The 24,520-nt window shown below is 38.7% G+C and overlaps 1 protein-coding gene across 8 annotated transcripts in view; it reads right to left on the reverse strand.

Moving 5' to 3' along the window:
* The window catches only part of diaph2 (diaphanous-related formin 2), a 647,336-nt gene that overhangs the window by 228,209 nt on the left and 394,607 nt on the right, over positions 1 to 24,520 (reverse strand). For all 8 annotated transcript variants that reach the window (XM_057849926.1, XM_057849922.1, XM_057849923.1 and 5 more), the window contains 3 exons: positions 13,696 to 13,797; positions 12,705 to 12,944; positions 5,856 to 5,985 (listed from right to left, as the gene is read on the reverse strand). In XM_057849926.1, coding sequence (XP_057705909.1) covers positions 5,856 to 5,985; positions 12,705 to 12,944; positions 13,696 to 13,797 — 472 coding nt within the window. The remainder of the gene's footprint in view (positions 1 to 5,855; positions 5,986 to 12,704; positions 12,945 to 13,695; positions 13,798 to 24,520) is intronic.

A 24,520-nucleotide genomic window follows, 5' to 3' on the forward strand; every position in this document is an offset into this window, starting at 1 on the left:
ATCCGTACCATTTATCCTCATGAGGGTCGCATGTGTGCTGGGGAAGGGAGGGGCATTGATTGTAGAATACAGTGCCTTATGTACTCCAGAAGTTATGGTACATATTTAGGTTTTGGTCATCAAATGTCAACATACCTTAAATGTGAATCCTATTAAAAATAACAACATCAAAAGCTAAACTTGTGAAACTGTGCAAGGCTGTTAGCATCAAAATTAAGGTGGGAAATTAATGTCTGCCTACTAAACTGCCCTTGAACAAATCTACAATTTGTTTTTACAATATCCTCACAGCCAGGTAGACTCTAGTCTCTACCTATGAGCAGTAAATTTCAGTGAGCCAACTCCAAATTACACAATTTTATTGAATGCCAGCATTAGTAATAAGCACTGTTTTAGTGTATCGCATGACGCCGGTAACATACTAGAAACGTCAACGTCGCGTCAACGATCCCACTGCGATAACGCAGTGAAACGCGGCCGTTAAAGTCAATCAGCCAATGCACACCAGTCGCAGTGCGGCCGCGTGTTGGACGCGGCCCACAAGCGTTCAACGCGTCGCGCGCGAAAAGAACAGCGGAGTTTGTTATTTGACACGAGACGCGGCCCCTCTGCGTCAATACTACTAGGTAGGATCGGGCAGGCCGGAAGTCACTCGTGTAAAAATACAGTGGATCCGGTCGATTTTCAAAATAATATGCAATCGTAACTTACTATATAAATAAAATAAATTGAAATGAGCTAAAACACCTGTAATTAATACAAATAATACACAAATCCTGCTACACAATTAAATTTATTAATTTTTTGCGTGGTGCTTTAATTTGAGAAAAAAAAACATCAATAAAGCTTAGAAAAATGTTCATAAGAAAAAAAAATGAGGCATTTAATTTGTAAAATACATGTTAAAATCTTTGTCATTGGGATTGCTTTTTGCTTTAGCACATGACTTCTTTTTTCTTCTTTCTTTCGAGAAGAAAGTTGGCCAATACGCGGGGTCTGAAAGGCAAAGTGTTGTTGTTTTATTACCTTTAAATACCCCCTATTCTCGTGCGATCTTGCAAACTTCGCGTGAACCGATCGAGCCGCTCCACAGACGCGCTGCTCGTGAAACGCGTCCTATGGAAATTGACGCCGAGCCTCACTGGTGCGTTATTGCGGCGGGATCGTTGACGCGACGTTGACGTTTCTAGTGTGTTACCGGCGTTAGCACTTAATGTGTCTAATAGGATTTCAGGATTGGATTGTCCTAATATTGATGGCAACAATATATTATTAAAAACTGCTGTAAGACCGACCTCCAGTTGAAAAAAAAAAAAATAATAAATAAATAAATAAAGTTAGCCAGCTCAACAATTGCTTATATTAGGCATTATGGTTATGCGACACTAATGCACTGTGTGGGAACTTTTAAATGAGCACCTTAAAGTGTTCTTTACACTTTGCCGAGCGATATCAGCGCCCCTGTTACTGCAGCTGTCCTACACATGTTTTATGTTAATAGTCGATGCAACTCGCAGGCATTGTTTTTTATTGTTTGCTGCAGTTAGCCTCCGAATTGGGGTGTCACTGTTGGTGTTAGATTCAACCTTAACTCCCAATGCTGGACATGGTGAGACAGCCACAGGATAAAAGAGTAAAATGTTGGGATTTCCCGGCCACTGCCGTCTACACTCTTCTCACTGTTTCTCCTCTTCAGGCGGAGATAGTTGTACCTCAAGAATTTCTGCGTTCGCTGGCATACCAACACTTTTACATCTACAACAGCAGAAATCTCACAACAGGGGTTCACTCCCATTTGTGCATTTCTGTACTGTTAAGTGCTGGCAACATAAAGATGCACAAACTGTACTAACGCACATAAATGTTTTTTTTTTTTTTTTCCCTTCTTTTCTTTAAGATAGCGGTGTTGAGGAACCAATACTGGAAAAGCTGAGTACATCACAGCATGTGACTAAACAGATCAAACAAGAGCAATGATGTGTGCGGCATTATTTGCACATCATATTCTCGCAAAATAGCACTTTCACAAGACTATAAAGACTTGAGGTTTTTACATAGTAGATATATATATTTAAGTAAAATATAAATGCAGTGGTACCTCGACATGCGATCACTTCGATACACAATCTTTTCGACATCCGACACAAACTTTGACAAGCCATTTGTTTCTACATCTGACGACATGCTCGAAATACGACGACATGACAGCGCTGCAGATGGACGCATAAAGGATTTTATTGTGAGAGAAATCAACACAGGTTCCAATAAGGTTGTTACAGGTGGTGGAACAAGGAAAAATGTGACCCTTACCATTAAAATGAGGATGGAAATGATAGAAGAATATGAGCGTGGAGTACACATCCGTTAACTGGCTCAATAATACGGCTGTAGAATGTCTACAATCTCCACTGTCCTCCTCCGACCTCTGTTCTCGCCAGTCTTAGCATCGCCAAAGAAATTGCCAGCTTTGTCAGGTTTTTATCATTTATTTCAGATCTTGTACAACACAACACGCCAACTGTCCGCCACAGTGGATGGTGTTCTCAACAAAACATTAAAAGTGAAGGTAAACTCTCAACAGTACCATTCCCTCTCTCTGTCACGTAAACGACGCGGTGCATTCAGGAACAGCACGCAAAACACATCCGTCACATTAGAACCCGATTTGTTACATTATTACAGGAATTATTATTATTTTATTATTCCGTTTTTTAATAACAATTTATTTCTTTTGCTATGTGTAATTGCCATTTGTAATAGTACCAGCAATATTTATTAAGGATTGTAGGTTTTGTCATGTCTCAGAATTCATGTTAATGTTTTGTGTTTGTTCGTGCAGCATTTCCTGCTTTTATTTTGGTAGTGGTGTTCTGGCTCGTTTCAGCTTTACTTCCTGTTCTTACCAATCAGGCTGATTGTATTCACCTTAATCCTTTGTATATATAGACTGCCTCTAACCTTGCCCTGTGTCGGTACGTCTTGTATCCTGCCACGTTCTATGTCACCAGCTCATGTAAGACATTTCTTGAAATTTATGTTTGAATCAAATGCCTTTTTGATCCTTTGTTGACTTTGCTCAGTTTTTTGGTATCCAGCAAGTACTGTGATTTTTCGTTGTCTCTTTTTGAACTCCTTTGGACTGAATAATAAACCTTTTTGTTTAAATAGAACATTCTGCATTAGGGTCATGAGTGAATCCCTGTCAGGTTTTCGTGCTGTGGAACTAATTAATGGAATTATAATGTATTCTTATGAGAACATCCTGCTCGACATACGATCAATTTGACACGGTCCTGGAACGAATTAACTTCTCATGTAGAGGTACCACTGTATGTATATTACATAAAATAATAATATATAATCAGATGAAGATATGCACATTTGCAATAGAAAACCTCATTTTGACATCTAGGATTTAGTTCCCCTCTATGGTTCTTCTAATTATTTTTCTTCAATGAAAAAGCTCACGAATACTGTTGGCTCTCTATCAGTAATATTTTATCCCAAATTAAGCCTTTTGCACACCGCTGTCTATTCAATAGCTTTTCTGCTTCAACACAAGAGCAAATCATCTCAACCCAAGTCCATTGAAACAGAAAGACAAATGATGTCCTCTGCTTTCCTGCTCATCCAGAAAGGCATTTTGTCTAAGTAATACAGAGCCAAGTACATCGATGGGTTTAAATAGAAAACGGGCAATGCTTTATTATGCTGCATTGCCTTGAAATGAATGTGGATAATAGATATGTTCACAGCAGTATTAATATCCTCAAAGACCCCCCCCCCCCCCCCCCACACACACACACACACATGAACACACACACTCTCAATTTTCTCTCTTCCTCAGGCAGAAAAAGTACTTTGCCCTTGGTTATGTCTTATACTAAATAGATTTGTGAGAGCATTTGTGTCATATTTCCTCTTCTGGAATTGTCACTGTGACACACAGTGCACAAATTTTGAATTTGCATTGTCGGGCTCACATACACTATTAATCTCTGGAGTGGCATTAAAGAGTCATGTTGGCCAACGACACTTTCTGAGATTGGCCTGCTGATATCAAGATGGGGTCATCATATGAAAATATTGACTCCTTAGTTAAACGTCACATGATTATGGACTCAACAACCAGCTTGGAGGCCACAGAGAGTTAATAAAATGATAAGGACACAATATATATTTTATCGTCAATGGCTGTTCACATTGTTCCATACAGAAGTACATTTATACATTGAAGTATGTGAAACGACAGAAACGGGTCTACATCATGAACAACTGCCTTAAAAGAAATAGCTTTAACAATACAAACACAATTCAGTTGAAATGCACTGAAATATCCTGCAAGGATAGTGTGCTCACTGTCAAGTCACAGAGACTCTCCCCAGTGATAATTGAAGAGGTGCCACTTGGAAGGTTTTGGGGATTAGTGTGAATTGACAAAAAACACATTGAAATTTAGCACGGTATTATTTTTATTTATTGATTTGCATTTCCCCCTCAATTAATGATGTAGCTCTGCTGACTCTGATCCATTCATTGTACTTGAATAGCTCCTCAAATGTTTTGATGCGAGCCACTTGTTTAAACTGTTTTCTCATTGACTAATTCATTTGAATACATTTTATAAAGCCGATTAACAAAATAAATAGATTATATACTGTATATGAAAGTGTTGTCTATACACATCAATACACAAGGACATTCTACCAACACACAAGCAAGCTGAGTTAATTATGTAATTAGCTGAAGGAGATAAATGAGTAATTATGATGTTTGTATTAAATAACAAAAATGAAAATATTTGCCTAAAGACTAAATTACTGTCATAACACAAACAACTACATTCTACTCTATTCCCTGAATGACAGTTGACAAGACGTGAGGCATAATTAAATATTAGGGGAAAAAAAAAAAAAAAAAAAAAAAAGTAACACAGATGAATCATTTTTTGATGTGCAAAAAAAATGTCAATTAATTCTTAGATACTAGTCTTAGGGCTCATTCACATTAGACCAAGAGGATCCGGGTCCAATTGGAGAGCTACCTCACAACAACACTTGCAAATGACTTGTTGAAAAGGTTCAGTATTCCCACTGTGCCAACCAACTTTCCGAGTAGCATCACGTGGACGAAAGGTGCACTCATTGATTGGACAAATTTAGAAAAGTAAATACCTCCCTCCCTGCATGTAATGTAGCATAAGCACACCCTACTCGGTTTGCATTCACAAGCGAAGCAGGATGCACTTAAAGCAGACAGCGACCCAAGACTTTTGAGTGGACCACGGTTTGTTTGTGTGGTCTGAACTAGAGTTCGGATGCGCGTTCACATTTAAAAAACGAAGCGGACTATCTGAGAAAAAGATAACTCTGGTCAGTTTATAAAGGACCAAACAGTGGAAGTCTGAAACTGCCTTAGTCACTTCGTACTGCAGGAACCCTCAGCAGCTCATAGGACGGTTTAGTTGCTAAAACCACGAAAAGTTTGTTTCCCAAGTAAAGTAAGTGCGCAGCTCCAAGAGTGCTTTCAGTAATAGAAACAGCAGCACCCAGCACACAAAGGCAACAATAACTCCACAATTAATTAATCAGCCTTGATCCCAAAATGCTTCTTCATGCTCCGAAGATCCACAAATAGTGGTTCATGGTACATACAGTAGCTGACAAAGTGTCAAGACGATCAGTTTACGAATTCAAGTAGGACTTAAAGTTAGATTCCGGAAGAACAACAACAAATACTTAAGTGGCGCCTAGACATGCCTTCAGCTTGTAAAAATGGTGTTCCCCAGTGTTATTTAATAAAGACGTGTTTATAAGCAATAAAAGCCACCCTACGTAATAAACAAGTCAACATACCTTTGCTGGCACTCTCTACATGCTCCAGTTCCTCTGGAAATCTCAAAATCTCTGGGTATGCCTCATCACATTTCTCAGCCAGGAAATGAAGCAGCGTCGTGTTCTGAGAGATAGATTTGGTGTCTCGCAGCTATAAAAGAATAAATAAATGAAGAAATTAAGAATCAAACAAAAAAATATATTACCAATGTTTACATACATACTGTACATTCCAGTGTCAAGTGCACATGAAAGTTTGAGTAGCTTGTTATTGGGATGCACACATTGATTAGTTTAATTAAAGTAAATAATGTTGTACTCTCATTTCAAAAAAGGTAAAACATGGCCTGTAATAAAATCACATTCACAAAAGATGAGTGAGTCAGAGTATATTAATGTTTAAAGTTTGCAGCCGAAAACCTAACACAACCAATAAATAAATAAATAAATACAATAACATTGAAATTAATGAACCATAAAAAAAACCCTTGGCTATTTAAACATTACCATTTGTTGATTGGCTGGGAATATACACATGACTTAATATACACATTAGCCATGTTGCGTCCATTTTGACTCATGTTAAAGTTGTTGACATGCAATGGGAACAATATGAAAACAGTTACAGTATATGTAAATTGTCGACTAAACCAGCACCAAATTAACATTATTATTATTACCCACATTTGCTAAATGGCTAAGAGGGTACATATTTTTGGTCATTCCAGATGTGAACGAGATTTAGGTTTAATTCTTGAAAAATAAAGGATGAGTTATACTGTATCCGTCACGGCTCTGATCTTCGAATGAACCGCAACTGGAGCAAATTCGCAACCACGTATGCATTGCATCTCCTTTGAGTCGCTCGTCTGGCTGTTTAAGATTTGTAAGGTGAATGTATTTATTTATTTATTTATTTTATTATTATTAATATTCTAGCCCTCCCTGGAGAGGTGTTCCGGGCATGTCCCACCGGCGGGAGGCCCCGGGGTCGACCCAGGGCACGCTGGAGAGACTATGTCGCTCGGCTGGCCTTGGAACGCCTTGGAATCCCACCGGAGGAGCTGGCTGAAGTGGCTGGGGAGAAGGAAGTCTGGGCTTCCCTGCTAAAGCTGCTGCCCCCACAACCCGACCCCGGACTAAGCGGAAGATAATTGGATGGATGGATTAATATTCTATTTACAACATAGGAATACATTTTAAGTATTTTAAAATAGGGAGTTTCTTTTCAATCACAATGTATAATGTCTTATTCTGATCATTCTTGACCCATATGGGATAAGTTGAATAAAATCCATTTGACCATATTCATATCCCAAAATACTGTACCCATAACCACCCCTCCCAAAAAAAGTATATGTATACTCTGATGTGCTAGAAGCTGGAATCTTCAGTTCCGTTCAGTTCAGTTTAAATTTATTGTCCCCTAAGAAGGGGAAACTTGTCTTACAGCAGATATGCATACAGATAACAGATAGAACAACAATAACTCATACACATATAATAAATAATACAAGACTTCACATTTAAAATGCTATAGACAGCTTTGCATCTAAGTGCAAGAAATGTGCAAATTTAGCAACCTTTTAATAAGGGAAAGCTACCACTACATAGTTGTGTATTTTAAAAAAATATATGTATTAGCCCTTTTATGTTATTAAATAATTGTCCCCTTTTTACAGAACAGTTGCTTATTGTAAAATCTTTAGAATCAAACTCAGTCACCATTCCGCTCTTCTATCCCAAGTTTGATCATAGATGCCAAAACAAAACATGCACCAGATGATGGTTCTTAAAAAAATATATAATAATAATAATAATAATAATAATTATTATTATTATTATTATTATTATTATTATGGCACCACTATTTGTGAATTGAGGAAAGAAAATGTTTAATTGTTTGACTATTTTTTTTAGTACTTGAGTTTAAAATACCAGTTCGTCATTGAAAGACTTGTAAACACAAATAGACGGCAGTCTCTACAATCTTGTGTCGAAAAAAGTTATGCCATAATCAATCCCTGCAGTGATTGCCAAGCTTCTCCAATGGCATGCTGGGGTAAGCTAATTAGCACCACACAGCACTTTGTACTCATACTGAAAGTATGCCTGCTACAGACAGCCTGAGTTGGATTTGCCCACACGCCTGCACCTGGCCATGTGCACAACACAAAACAACAAAAACAACAGCAACAACCCACACATGCACAAAATTGAGCCAATTACATGTCATCAGCAAAACACCCTCACACATCAACATGAAAAAACACACATCCTCATCAAGTGAGAATCAATCATATGCTCATTTCACAGGCTCTGAATTTCAATGTGTCTAGTGTTACATAGTGTTTAATGTTTAGTGTCATACCCCAATCTTCCATTGTCACATTACACATGATCACATTCTTATTATTTTAAACTCCTGAGATTAAGTGATCATATTCTGATGATGATGCAAACAAATAAATGCCTAATTCAAATAATGTACGTAGAGGGGAAAAAGTAACTACCGGTAGTTCACAGTAATTATTGACAGTGGAGCTTGCTACACATTTGCTAACTAAAATGCAACACCAAAGACATATATGATTCCATCAACAAGGCTTCTCTAACTCATTTACTGCTACCTGTTTTCAAAGGATCCATCCTATTAATCATATCCCACTTTAATCGGAGTGGGTCACGGGGGACAGCAGTTGTATAGGGGAGGCCAGATCTTCCATCTCCACAGCAACTTCGTCCAGCTCCTCCAAGTGGGATCCTGAAGTGTTCACAGGCCCACAGGGAGACACAGAGATCAATGTTGTGTCCGCATAACTGCAGACACAGCAGTGATGCGCCTGTTGATCTCCTGCTCCATTCTTTCCTGACTCGTCCCAAGATACTTAAAACTTGACACTTGGGAAAGGACATCGAGCCTGACTTGGAGAAGAAATTCCATCTTTTTCCAGTTTCAGATTCAAATTATTTAATGTCAATGCACAGAAACCGTGGTCTGAGATTTGGATGTTGTGATTCTCATCTCAACCTCTTGACACTCGGCTGTGAACCACTCTAGTGAGTTGAAGATTATGGCTCGTTGAATAAAACAGAACCACATCTACAGAGAGCAGAGGTGAGTTGACAAAGCCAGCAAACGGAATCCTCTAAATTCCCAAGTTGTGACTAAATATTCTGCCCATAAAAGTAATGAACATAATTGGTGACAGAGGAAAACATTGACAGAGTCCAGCTCTCACTGGAAAGGGACCTACTTACTGCTGGCAATTCAGACCCAGCTCTGACACCAGTCATACAGCAAGCAAACTGCTCAAATCAAGCGGACCAATGCCCTATACCCCCGTGGAAGCCCAACAGGACTCCTCGAGGAACAAGGTTCAACACTTTTTCCATGTCCAGAAAACACATGCAGGCTGGTTGGGCGAACTCCCATGTATTCTCAAAAACACAGGTGATGGTCTAGAGCTGTCCCACTTTTCCACGGCCAGAAATAGTAACATCCAAGACTTAAGCTCATGATGGACACTTCTCTGCAGTACACTTGAATTGACCTTATAACGGAGGATTCCTCTATAGTTCGAACACACCTTCATGTCGCCCTGTCATAAAAAGAGGGACCTCCACTCAAGTCTCAACATTCCAAAGGCACTGTTCCCAAAATCCCCGCGATATTGTAAGGTGTCAAATAAGACAACCACACAACATCCAGACCATTTAAAAACTCCGGGTGGACATCATCCACTCCTGGGGCCCTGCCACTCATGAACATTTTTTTAACCAATTCATTGCTTCAACCCCAGATATAGGCGAGTCCCTGTTGGGAATTTTCATAGTTAACATTTAAGCTATCCTTATTATAGTTGGTCACCAGATAGGATAACATCTGTCTAGTCATTTTTTTCCCCCTTTTTTCCTGGGCCATGAAACCCCAATGTAGTCCATGTGTTATATTCTATGTTCTATGTTACTTCAAATCCTTTTGTTTTCACCTGAATAAAGAACGTTGCATTGACATCAACTGGGGGAGCGGCTGTCAACCTCCACAAAAGCTACATCCACTGTTATATTTGAAGCTAGGTGTACATACACCTAGCTTCAAATATAACAGTCCCCATGTTCTGCCTTCTCATGGGAAGGCATGTAAGTGGGAGTAGAGGAGGTCCTCAAAGTATTCGACCTACCGACTGGCAATATCACGGGTCCAGGTGAGCAGTGCCTTAATTTCACACCATCACCAGTGTTGAATAGTTGACTGCATTCCACTACTGTAATGCTGGACATTCGACCAGAATGTACTCCCAGTCACACCTTTTGACATATTACTGTCTGTAGTTAAATAGTATTGCGGTTGTAAAATTACAACTTCTTTATACTGTACTCTGGCCCCAATAATGTTTCCCAGTGAATAAAACATCATTTGAACAGACAAGACACTGAAGAGATACTGACTGACGGTGGGCTTAAAGTCTGTTCTTCTTCAACTTGAATTGAACACAAATCTGTTCGACGTCTTTAATTATTAAGCAGAGCTGGCAAATTGTTATTTAATGCTGCTTGTTATTCCCTCAGTGCACCCGGGATGTTTTTCAGTAATCGAGCAGATGTTTTCATCCATTCAGCCAATATGTTGCATTAGTACTGTGCGTAGTCTCTGTTCCGTTAATGTTAGCATGCCTTTTTAGATCGCTGATAGATGTCTTTTTTTAACCATGAAAATCTAATATTGTTTTACAACAATATTGTAATTATAATACTCTTTTACCCAGTATGATGTAGCAGTATTAAACCCACATTTCATTGTTCTGTCTCCACTGATGAGGTCTGAGTGGGCGTTGACAATGTTGTAGGTGATCAGTCTCAATCCCGAGAGATCTGTATGTCCTTGGGAGAGGGGTGTCAAAGCATTTATGTGCATGTGTGTGCGCTTGTGCAAATCTCATTCCAATCATCAGCCTCCTCCTCTCTGATGAGCCCATTAGGTACCCCAGAACTGCCACCCAGGGGTCAATTCCTCTGATTGACTAAAGTGAGAGAGATTTTTTTCCCCTTCTCTTGTTCATCAATAATTGGCCAATCAGCCCCCTGAAGCTTTTACCACGCTCTACACTGATTCAGGCAGCACCTAAACTGCTTGCTCAATGTGGAAGAGCACCTTTTATTCGTCTATTCATTTTATATTTATTAATTAATTATTATTTTTTTACTTTTGTAAGTTTTCCAAGGAGGGAACACACATAGAAAACAATATCAAAAAGCCTACTTATGTTTTCCAAGGAGGGAATGCACATAGAAAACAATATAAAATAGCCTATTTATGTTCCAAAATGTGTGTCATGTTAAATATGTTTTAAGTTAAAAATGTTATCTATTGTGAAGAATATTTTATGTTAAATGTTTTGCTGATTATTTTTAATACATTTTAACTATGACAAATTCCTCTGTCGAAAAAACACACACACAATTATTACAGCACACCTAAAACAGCATATTGGTGCCATATTAAGATTCTTGAGTGTGCCAGCTTTTAAAGAGGATGACAAAATCTGAGTTCAAGTGCAATCGGCTTATTCTTGCCTTTAACACTGTGTCCCGCACACTTTCCAAGTTGCAAGGCGGCCCACAACGACCATATGATCAAAATATAGTCTACAATTCCTGGCACAGCACCATACTGGACCACATTTCTGCCAGGCAAGGAAATATATTCTGAAGGAAAATAGAGGGTGGGATGAGATTATTTCAAACGATTGCTTATGAGCAAGTACATTTTGATCCTGATGAGAAAGTCAGTATAATTATGCGAATTGGTCAGCTCCAGGATGACTTTAGGGCTGATTTTCACTGTGCTGTGACTCTTTCTATCTCAGTCCACAGCGGGAGAGACCCTCCTCTCCATTTTAATTAAGGAACTGGACTCCAATGGCACAGCACACACTTGCATACAATAGGATAACCTTGTCTCACTTTTTTCAATGAGACAGTCACCTTGAAAAAAAAATGAAAAAGGCTGACATGTTAAAAAATTGTTTAAATTATTTGTTAAGGCTTTTTCACGCTAGCGTCAGCCCAGTGTGAAGAGCTGTCTACGGCAAGCCCAAAACAGGAGGAACCACGCAGCCTGACATAGACGCTGTCAGGAAGTGAAAAGCAGCAAGCATATTTACTATTGTCCCAAGCACCAATGCATTTATTTTTCATTCTTGTACAAGAAAACAGAAACCTTTCCTATTTCAAGGAGCACTTTATTGAAATAATTATCTGTGTTTTACTAGTTTCGGTGAGAAGGTGATTAGTTTTTTTGTTGTTGTTCGTGAACTAAACTTCCACAAAAACGCACATCAATGTACAATTTAGCTTAGCAAGTAGAGATATGAGAGTCATTTTTCGAGTGTCCCAGAGCTCACAGAACTTTAAAAAAGCACATTTATCAAGGTTTCGTCGGCCGTGATTTGTGTATATCTGTCTGCCGAAAAAGCCTGATAGGACAGGTATACTGTAAGTACTCCTGGCCGTCTGCTATTGGATGCGTTGTTGACATCGGCGCAGCGACAACAAATCTCTATTTTGGGTCCCGCCCCTCAGCGAAAATCCATTCAAGACTTTTGGCTCCGTCCAAAATGACAGTGGCTGGTCACTTTCGCCGAGAAGTCCCCTCCCACATACACAATGAACGGGTTACCGCTGAACCCTTCACACTAGGCTGGCGCTAGTTTGAAACGGCCTTTAGTTGGTGGGCTACTCCCAGACTTATCTGGAAACAGAGTGGAGGTGCTACTTGGGTTCTAAGGCTTGGACTGTTCAATTGACAGAGCTGTAAAAAAATACTTGTACAATGCACGACATACTTCACATACAAGTCAGACTAACCTTGCAGAGGAAGTTGATGTTAAAACCAAACGTCTGCGCATTCCTGGAGCCGGCATTCATGTAGTTGCCGACCAGCAGCACCAACTCCAGCAGCTTCCTGAAGCCTTCGCTCTTCTTTACCTCTTCACAGGCGAATGTCACATTCATGATGTCTGGCCGAATGTTGTTCACCTGTTCCTCGAACGTCAGCTTGAACAGGATGCCGTTGAGTCGTGGTCGCAGGAGCTTGACTGAACTCATCTAAGGACACGCATCAGATAATAAGAAAAAATCATTTTGTGGCCCCCATAAAAATATCAAGTACCCATAATATAATACAGTATAGACGTGTTTAATGTTCAGTCACAATGCACAATTTTCTAATTATATTTTAGACATCATTTCCAAAGCACTTCAAGTAATTAAGATGTTAACCATAGAAAATGCAGTACTTGAAGGCAACTTTGTTCGTCCAAGAAAGGTTTCATTAGGAGAGCGGCTGCGTCTGGATGAAATGTTTATCAAGCACACGCATATGCACCCATGCACACACACATCTCTATCACATTGAGTGATTCCTATACAATAAGCTTTAACATCTCTTATTTCCCTGGAGAACAGAATAGCTGTGAAGTAAGAAGCTCCTTCATCAGCGCTGAGGTATATGATCACCAGATGGGCAAGATCATTTGGGAAGGCTGCCACCCCCACCACTTCATTACACTTCGCTAAAAGACAGAGGCCAACAACTTTCATTGAGTTAGGAGAAAATTAAGGAGATGGGAGTGCACGTTGCATGCACCCTTGGGTCCAACTTCTTTATAAAAGTGCTTAATGTGACTATCATCTTGCGAAGTTTGACAAAGTTCCCTAAAGTGACATGCATACAGTAAAACATCTTTGTAATTTCCCATTTCAACATCTTTAAGAGGAAATACATTTGTTTGTTCAATTAAAACCAATGTGTATGATTGTGCAAATTTACTAACAGTCATCAAGGGACTGGACTCACCACAATCCCAAACTGCTCAGACTCCACCAGCTCTTCATATTCACTCTTAAGTTCCGCTAGAGACGACAGCTCGTTCTGCTCCGGCAAGTTTTTTATCAGGTTCTGCACACAAAAATAGACACAAGGAGAGTAAGTGAACCTAAAGCGACTCAAAATGCAAATCTCATTCTCGGTCCATGTATCCTCAATGACAAGGTTGCCTTGAGTAATTTAAAACAACATACCTGCTTCACTAGACTGATAGCTTTTACAGCCTCGTGATTCTGTTATTAGCAATACACTTGTGACCTAACTCAACATGAAATAGTACTGATAACGTTGAATTACGAGATAAGCAAAATGGGCAAGTTCATATTTTGGCAAAAGGCAAAAAGATGATGGTTATTTAGGAGATCAAGATAATGTAGAAGTGGACTTTTTTCTGTTAATCTTTTTGAAAAGCTAGCCAAGTGTATAGTTTTTTTTTTTTTTTGTATAGATTTTTTAACCCACATTTAATGATAACATGGAAATAAACATGCAGCATAGATACACACATACAGTATGCATACCCAGCGGAAATACATTACCCTTGCCTCTTATCGTATAAATGTTTTCGAATGGTCCAATCAGATTCCCAATCCAAATAATTGACTATTAAACCTGCAAGTTGCAAATAATAACCCCTTGCACTAACAGAAGGTGCACTAGAAGTAGAAAGAGCTCATATAAGGGAAACCTGGCAATTTTGATGTGAGTTTTAAAGTGCAACTATAAACTTCTGACAGAAAGGGCAATAAGTGGGTATACAGTAGGGGTCTCCAAACCGTTCCTCAAGGGCCGCTGTGGGTCCTGGTTTTTGTTCCAACCGATCGAGTACCGACAATGTAACCAATGAATTTTCTGCTAAAACAAGCAACACCTGACTGCAATCAACTGATTACACTTGTAAGACACAAGATTAGTGCATAGGTGTTGTTTTGTTTTGTTTTGTTGGAATTAAATTCTGCACCCACTGCGGCCCTATGTGGAATACAGTAGTTTGGAGACCACTGATATACAGTGTATCACAAACGTGAGTACACCACCCGCATTTCTGCAGATACTGAAGTATATCTTTTCATGCGACAACACTGACAAAATGACACTTTGACACAATGAAAATTAGTCTGTGTGCAGCTTATATAACAGAGTTAATTTATTTTCCCCTCAAAATATAGCCATTGATAACTAAACCCCTGGCAACAAAAGTGAGTACACCCCTTAGAAAGTATATCCCTAAATGTCCAAATTGAGTACTGCTTGTCATTTTCCTTCCAAAATCTCATGTGACTCGTGTTACTAGGTCCAGGTGTGCATAGGGAGCAGGTGTGTTCAAATTTGTCGTGCAGCTCTCACACTCTCTCATACTGGTCACTGAAAGTTCCAACATGGCTCCACATCGCAAAGAACTCTCTGAGAATCTTAAAAGATGTATTGTTGCTCTACATCAGTACTTCTCAAATAGTGGCGCAGAGCGATGCCAGGGCTGGCACATATGACCTCGGGGAACATGCTTTTTTTTTTTTTTTTTTTTTTTTTTTTTTTTTTGCCGTACAAGAATAGCGTGTACTTGCACACCCACTCAGTGGGTGGCAGTGGCGCTCGCATTTTCAGAGTGTGCGCAGTATTTTTGAAGTAAGCAAGAGCATGCACAGTACTTTTGAACTAAGCAAGAGCACACAGAAAAGAGATACGAAGAGCTGTGTGCCGTTTTCGAAAGGCGTTTTCCGGCTGGACTCACGCAGCAACCCACTGTCTTCTCCGGTTCTCACGTGTCCGCCCGAGAAGTGCCATTTTCGGCTTGGGATTGTCACGACGACCGCCCTCACCTACGGTTCTCCCTCGGCCGCTGAGGATGCACTTTTTACGGGCCGTTTGCCTTTGACTTTTAATGCAGTGGGAGATGAGGAAAGACCACTGTTTACTGCATCCAAAAATTATTATAGCGGACAGCTGGAAGCCAGATCAATTAAGATGCCAATTAAAGACATTAGACCTCGATCTCATTGATAAGCCGCTTGATTGTTTTTCAGCGAAAACGTGCCGAATATTGCTAACAATCGTCCCACTTTGTCCGTGTTATATCAGTAAACCAGTGAGCACTGTTAGCATGCTCATTGCAAAATAACCCCACACCACTGCAAAGGAAGGGATATTATGAGCAGCGAAAATAAAAACTTTCCTCCTGTCCAAAGACACTTTTTTCTATTCAGCTTTGTTTTTTCGGTCAATTTTGTTGGCATGTTGTCCTCATGAGTTAATGTTTCTAATCAATTTGAATTTGTTATTATTTACTGATTTTTATTACATTATATTTTTCAGTATTAATTTTATCAAATGGTCAAAAATGTACCTTGAGTGAATTTTTTATAGTTTGGATGTCTTTTTTTAATTCAAGCAAATTGATGCACGTTAAGTCTTTTCTGTTACAAACAAAACAATGCTAATAAAGTTATACTTTATTATAATTTGATGTACGCTACTTTTTTTCTTTAATAAAAAAAAAAAAAAAGGACAATGTTAGGCAGAGTCGTACTTACAATAGTAATATTATAGACTAATGATACTATTTACAGTGGCGGCAGAGAGTTTGGGGCGCGCGAAACATTTACGTCTTCCTTGGGGGGGCGTAACAGAAAATAATTGAGAAGCACTGCACTACATGAAGATGGCCACGGCTACAAGAAGATTGCCAACACAGTGAAACTGAGCTGCAGCACAGTGGCTAAGATCGTCCAGCGTTTTAAAAGAGCAGGGTCCACTCAGAACAGGCCTCGGGTTGGTTGTCCAAAGAAGCTGAGCGCACGTGCTTAGCGTCACATCCAAATGCTTTTTTGAAAGATCGTCACAGGAGTGCTGTCAGCATTGCTGCAGAGATTGAAGAGGTGGGGGGGTCAGCCTGTTAGTGCTCAGACCATGTGCCGCACTCTACATCAATTTGGTGTGCATAGCTGTCACCCCAGGAAGAACCCTCTTCTGAAGACTGTACACACGAAAGCCCTCTGAGGGAGACCCCGGTTCTCACACTGGGCCCTACATTATGCTGCAAAATTAGTTGGTAGTCTTCAGACTTCATAATGCCATGCACACGGTCAAGCAGTCCAGTGCCAGAGGCCGCAAAGCAACTCCAAAACATCAGGTGACCTCTGCCATGTTTGACTGTGGGGACCATGTTCTTTTTTTTTGAAGGCCTTTTTTTCCCTGTATACTCTATGTTGATGACTATTCCCAAAAAAGCTCTACTTTTGTCTCATCTGACCAGAGAACAAAACATTTTTTGCTTTCTCAGATAAGTTTGGGCAAACTCCAGCTTGGCTTTTTTATGTCTCTGGGTCAGAAGTGGGGTCTTCCTGGGTAACCTACCATAGAGTCCCTTTTCGTTCAGACGCCGATGAATAGTACGGGTCAACACTGTTGTACCCTTGGACTCCAGGACAGCTTGAGCTTGTTTGGATGTTAGTCGAGGTTCTTCATCCACCATCCGCACAATCTTTAGTTGAAATCTCTTGTCAATTTTTCTTTTTTGTCCACATCCATGAAGGTTAACCACAGTGCGATGTGCTTTACACTATTGATGACACTGCGCACGGTAGTCACAGGAACATTCAAGTCTTTGGAGATGGACTTGTAGCTTTGAGATTCCCCATGCTTCCTCACAATTTTGCTTCTCAAGTCCTAAGACAGCTCTTTGGTCTTCTTTCTTTTCTCCATGGTCAATGTGGTACACACAAGGACACAGGACAGAGGTTGAGTCAACATTAATCCATTCTAAGTGGCTGCAAGTGTCATTTAGTTATTGCCACCACCTGTTATGTGCCACAGGTAAGTAACGTGCTGTTAATTACAAAAATTAAAGAAGCATCACAAGATTTTTCGAAGGGTGCCAACATTATTTTCAGGCCCATTTTTGGAATTTTGTGATAATGTTTTTTTTTTTTTTTTTTTTCCATTCTCTTTTCTGTTTTTCACTGCAGGCAAAATAAATGAAGACATTACTACCAAAGCATTTGTGATTGAAATTATTTTCTGGGAGAAATTGAGTAATATCTGACAGAATTGCAGCGGTGCCAATACTTTTGGCCAGCAGTGTATATACTTATAATCGTAAAGTGTGTTTTCTCGTCCACTTGAGTGCTAAATCACATAAAAATACCAGACTGCCGAAAAGATAAAGGCCACATCATTTTTAGTTTCCATTCCAGGTACAACCGCTCTGGTGTCTTAGGCCACTAATGATGACATTTCTGTTCTTACCTTGGGGGATGGAACAGTGAAAAAAGAAAGCAATAAAGCAAGGCTTTGGACATCTTCATTGGGAGGTAGTCATCATTACAAATGATTTTTCTGACGCTCCAATTAGCTCCTTGATAATGAGACGTACAATCATATCACTAGAAGCAGATCCAATTCCCATTAATATGGAAAAATATTTGTGTGAAATTGATTTACAATTGATTTAATATTACAATGTAATTATATGATAACAGACCGCACGCTTAGTCTTGTCCCCTACAGGGTTGAGAATAATTCATACAATGGTAATACACACAGCTAATGTATGATGATTACTCATACCAAGCATGGACTTCGTATAAACCACCTGATAAATACACAAGAAATGCAATGAGTTTAATATTGACGGAAAGAGAGCTCTCTTGACTTGTAACTGAAGGCAATATGTATGCAAGCTGTTTCTTGGAACCTTCTTTCTCAATTTTAAGGGACAATTGAATGAATAATAACATCAATGAAACCATGTCCTATTATTATCATTTTAAAAATGATCAATACACGGCAATCCTCTTTCATTGACTTTCACTAATGTTCAGTGGTTTTGTCATTTTACAAATAAGCTCATAAGTTTCTTTAAGTGGCAAATACATTTTTTATTCTGATTTACCAGGATTGTTCAACAATTTGTGTTGAAAGTGTCCAGAATGTCATTTTTTAAGGTGCTTTAGTTGGTCATTTTGGGGATTTTCTGTAGACGTGTGGTTTCCCATTAATATGAAGCTGACTGGATCTAATTTGAACACTAAATATTTTTACATTTAAACTCAAATTCGAACCCTAACCTGCTCCTTTTTTACCCGATTCCAATCACGTGATTGGATCGGGACACCCCTAATTCGGGCGGTACACATTCTCTATGTCAGTCTATGGGCAGTAACCCACTGGGTAAAGATTGTGAAAGATCACGGAAATGCAAGTTAGAATTCAGTGTGTGTGTATGTGTGTGAGTGTGACATTACACTGTGCCCAATTTTAAAAAAATAAACAAAAAAAACCCAGCAGATCAGCAAATAGCTTCACAGATAACACACTTCAACCAGGGCACACTCTCATTTTTTTCAATCTCTCTCATGCATGAAACAGTTTAAAATGTTGGAAAATGTCCTTCTTTATCAAAAAAAAAAAAAATTAAAAAAAATAAAGTCACAGGGTAATACAATAATTATATACTGTAATTTCCCCAATATAACGCACACTTTTTTTCCCCCAAACTTGTAAAATATGTGCATTATACATAGGTACATGGATGGAGACAGAAATATATATATAAACTTTTTTTTTAATTTTTTTTTTTTTTTTTATTGACACGCCCATGTTGTGTTGAAGAAACGTATGTGGCGATCCGTTGCCGACCATAATGGTACGTGACGTCACCATTTTGTTTAAGTAATACTTCACTCTGATCGGCCGAATGATTTTGTCTGTGTTAAATGCTGCTTTTTTCATTCTTCATAAAGCACAGAATTTAATTTCTTGAACTCGAGTCAACGTTTATTGCAGCTCTGCAACTTGGACCATAACAAACGTAACACATCACAAACTTCCTGTGTCCGTCAACTATATCTGTCCCTCCGGAAACTCAAACCCAAATGACAATAGTTCCTATTGTTACTGTCATGTCAACAGCAATGAGCTCTCTCGGATTTCCGACTTACGTTCTCACTTTCATTTTACCGTATCGATCCATGGAGGAAACATTTACTCATCATGATGAACCGAGCAAGTTATACAGGAGCCTTTAAAAAAAAAAGTCACATCTGTTTTGTTTTCTCCTGGATTCTGGTAAGTTCAAGAAGTTATCAGATCATATTATTACCATACATATTGTCACTTTACGGTAATGATTTGAACTACCAATGTGCTATGCTTGTGCTGTGTTTCACCAGTCAATAAAATGACATTTCTGCATCTGTACACGAGCTCTGTTTTCTTGTATTTTTCTATTTATTGGTGCTAAAATTAGGGTGCACGTTATAAACGGGTACAACAATTTTCCCAAGATTTTACACGTAAATTTGGGGTGCGCGTTATACATGGGTGCACCTTATATTCGGGAAATTACGGTAATCAATTTAATTTATAACAGGTGCTTAGCTTTTATGGAGGTACTAATTTAAGTGTGAATTACATTTAATTTAGCAAAGTGTGAATTCACGAACCAATATGAGGTTGTAACTAGGGTTGCTCCGATCATGTTTTTTTGCTCACGATCCGATCCCGATCGTTTTAGTTTGAGTATCTGCCGATCCTGATATTTCCCGATCCGATTGCTTTTTTTTTGCTCCCAATTCAATTCCAATCATTCCCGATAATTTTTCCTGATCACATACATTTTGGCAATGCATTAAGAAAAAAATGAATAAAACTCGGACAAATACATACATTCAACATACAGTACATAAGTAATGTATTTGTTTATTATGACAATAAATCCTCAAGATGGCATTTACATTATTAACATTCTTTCTGTGAGAGGGATCCACCGATAGAAAGACTTGTGACTTTGTATATTGCCATCTAGTGTATTCGTTGAGCTTTCAGTAAATGATACTGTAGCCATGGCCAAATGCATGATGGGAAATGGATCCATGACTGTGCGTAGACCTACCAATTGATATATCTTCTCTGCGTTGGGAAATAACATAAGGTGTTAAGAAAAAGATCAATTGCTACCTTGCTTCCCCACATTGCTTCCCATGATATTTCTAATCATAGGGAGAGGGATTGTAAGGTTTTAGCCAATTAAAAAAAGGCTCCAAAGGCTGCCAAAATTCACTCTACTCATTATACCCTGCCTTTTATCTCTCTGTATAGGTAAAACGGCACCATAACAGATTGAGCGCGACAATGTGCGAGTGGGTCGTGCAGCGCATGAATTAATTGCGTTAAATATTTTAATGTGATATATTTTTTAAAAAATTAATTACCGCCGTTATCGGGATAAATTTGATAACCCTACCGTAAGCCTAAACTAAAGACTCTGGATGAGTGTAACATATTATGTTTGTAACGTTAAATACAATAACAAAACAATTTAATTAAAATATATACAGTATATAAATTTTAAAAAGGCATGGCCAATATTTTTTCGCAGATTCCGATACTTTGAAAATGATGTGATCGGACCCGATCGATCATGATCCCGATCGGTCGGGACATCTCTCGTTGTAACAACTATTTTGTATCATTTAATTTGATCAATTACAATTACATTCATTATAATATAAAACTTAGATTAATTACACCTCTACCGTTAAACCTATTATACCTATTAATTTAAAATCATTTTAGATAGCATTCTAGAAAAATTAAAGGGTAAGAACACTCCATGTTTTTATTGAAGTAGTCATCTGAATAAACCACATTTGAAATGTATAATAAGCATCTTAATCATTAGTGTGTACAGTTAAAAAAAAAAAAAAAAATTAGGGCCGTCAAACGATATATATATATATATATGCACACCAAATTTTGTTGTGACACATTTTGTGTTTAACTGTTTTCAATTGGAGTCTTGAGAATTGGAGGGAGAGTCTACCAAATAAAGATGTGAGTACCGGTAGGTATACATTTTCACAAGCATAGACACGCACATATACATTCAAACTGTTGCTATCTATTATGAGGCTAAATGTGGAGTGGGAACAATTAATCAAAAAAAAAAAAAAAAAAAAATAAGAAACTGTCAGACTGCTTCAGTTGAGTGCATGTGAAGAACAAACACAAAAAGACGATCTAGCAAATAATCCAATCCTGTGTGAGCTCTTCAATCCATTCGTCTGTTATCTTGTTAATTATAAGGAACCCCGTAGCGCTCTGCTGACACAAAGGCAGCGCCATATGTGACACAAAGTGGGGGGACCAGGCGACTGTGCTGGGCCAGACTGCTCACCACAGGCCTCTAGACACACAAACGCATACACCCATCCATACACAGCAGCAGGAAAGATGACTGCAAGCGCACATGAAGCAACAAACATTCACTGAGGGCCTTGGCACAGTATATCCACAAATACAGTAAGTAAAGCCATCAAAGAAGCAAACAGTAAACAGAACAATCTACGAAATATTTTCTAGGGGGAAAATATACAATACAAGTCAGCAGCCAGATGAATGTGTGCCAAAGAGTGATAAATGTAAAAGGTGCAAATGTCTGGCAACATCTGATGCTACATTTATGGAAGGTGTGTGCTACACTGTTGATTGAAGTGAATCCAGTTCCGGGTAAGGAAATACAACCCTTCTTGCAAGAGACTGGATTGTGAAAAAAAAAATAAATAAATAAAAAAAAAAGTGTCATATCCAATTACAGAGGTATGAAAAAGTAAATGAAACTTTTGGAATTTCTCACATTTCTGCATAAAATCACCATCAAATATGATCTGATCTTTGTCAAAATCACAGAGATGTAAAAAAGTGTATCTTTAACGAAAACCAACCAAACATTTATAGGTTTTCATATTTCAATGAGGATAGCATTAAAACAATGACAGAAGGGGGAAAAATACGTCAGTGAACCCTCTGCCTAAGGAGACTTAAAGAGCAATTGAAACCAATTTTGACCAAACAATTTAAGTGGGGGTGTGTTCAATCACTGACGAGTGGTTTTAAGCTGCCCTGCCCACTCTAAAACACACACCTGGTAAGAATTGTCTTGATGAGAAGCATTGTCTGATGTGCATCATGGCTTGGTCAAAAGAGCTGTCTGAAGAGGATCAAGGATTGTTGATTTGTTTAAAGCTGGGAAAGGATACAAAACCATCACTAAAAGTCTGGATGTTCATCAATCGACAGTCGGAAAAGTTGTCTACAAATGGAGAGAGTTTGGCACTGTTGCTTCTTTTCCAAGGAATGGCCATCCACCAAAGATGATCAGAGGGATACAAAATAACCCTTCAGTGTCTGCTGAATACTTACAGAAATCAGTGGCACAGTCCAATATCTCTGTGCACGCATCAACTATATTTAAAACTATCGCCAAAAATGGTGTTCATGGGAGGACTCCATGGAGGAAGCCACTGCTGTGTCAAAAAAAAAAAAAAAAAATAAATAAATAAATACATTGTTGCTCGTTTAATGTTCACAAAAGGCACTTGGACAGTCCACAGAGGTTTTGGCAAAATATTTTGTGGACTGATGAAACCACAGTTGAATTGTTTGACAGTAACACACAACGTCATGTGTGGATGAAAAATGGAACAGCTCACCAACATAAACACCTCAACCCCACCGTCCAGACTTGAACCCCATTGAGATGCTGTGGCATGACCAAAAGACAGTGATTCATGCCATTCATCCCAGGAATCTGACTGAACTACAGCAGTTTTGTCCAGAAGAATGGGCCAATATTAGTCCCGATCAGGGCTGGAGTGGGACTCATTTTCGGCCCTGGAATTTCATGCCTCAGACCGGCCCACTCATTTAAAATAATGTCATTATGCATACACGTGTTAAGTTCAGTGTTCTCTAAAGCCGTGTACTGTAATTCTGTGTATATAAAATATGTATAATATGTAATATAAATGTGTATGCAGATGTAAACTATGCAGGTCAATTGCATCTAACATTTATCTATCACTTTCAAATGTGTAGTTTGATTGCAATCTAACTTTTGATAAATAAATGAGCCACTATTATCATTTGGGCATAAAATGTGACCATATTAGAATTGAAGCTTGCTTGTTCACACTATTACAACGCCTCACCTGTTTTTTCAACACTGACAGCATCAATGGCAGCAATCCCATCCTCACCACTTCCCCCTATGTCTGCCACTGACATTAAATCTCATATTAAAGAAATAGTAAATTTTGAACATAACAACAATGCATTCTGATCAATTCAAGTCAGCTTTATGGCACTTTAAAAATGCCACGTAATTGATTATATTAATTCTAATTTTCACTCGCTGAACAACATGGCAATCCTACCTTCCAGCTCTGCACCTGTGGTGTGTTCATTATGGCTAATGCTTGCTGCTACATATCCCTTGTGAGGTGCTACAAGAAGCCAAAGTTTCCACAATTACATATTGTCGTATCACACGGTACAAGTTGCATTTTTTTCGCCATCTGGCCTTACCACTTTCGTTGTAATCCTATGTAGTTTGAGGCAGCGAGGTCGTTGCATGAAAAAAATTAGCTATTTTTGCGCATTTTGCCGATTCTTTCACGAGTGCTTTTCTCTTTTTAATTCTTATTTTTTCAGCACCACCCTTGCTCTTTTTATCCATCCGAGCACCATGATAGCAGCTAATTTGGCTCAATACAGACTACAATTAGGGGGCGGAGCTGCATGCTGTATTTTTCGTCTGCACACGTGAGGATGCGTCTGGAAAAAAAAAAAAAAATATATATATATATATATATACTGTATATATTTTTATTTTGTATTTTTTAAGACAGCCCACAGCGACAGCGGTAACAGAATGTAAGTTATACTCACTGACACTGTCATAAATAAATACCAAACCAAAAATTATAACAGTGTAATTTTTTTTTTTTTTTTTTTT

This window comes from Corythoichthys intestinalis, chromosome 11, assembly GCF_030265065.1.
Source record: "Corythoichthys intestinalis isolate RoL2023-P3 chromosome 11, ASM3026506v1, whole genome shotgun sequence".
Taxonomy (NCBI): Eukaryota; Metazoa; Chordata; class Actinopteri; order Syngnathiformes; family Syngnathidae; genus Corythoichthys; species Corythoichthys intestinalis.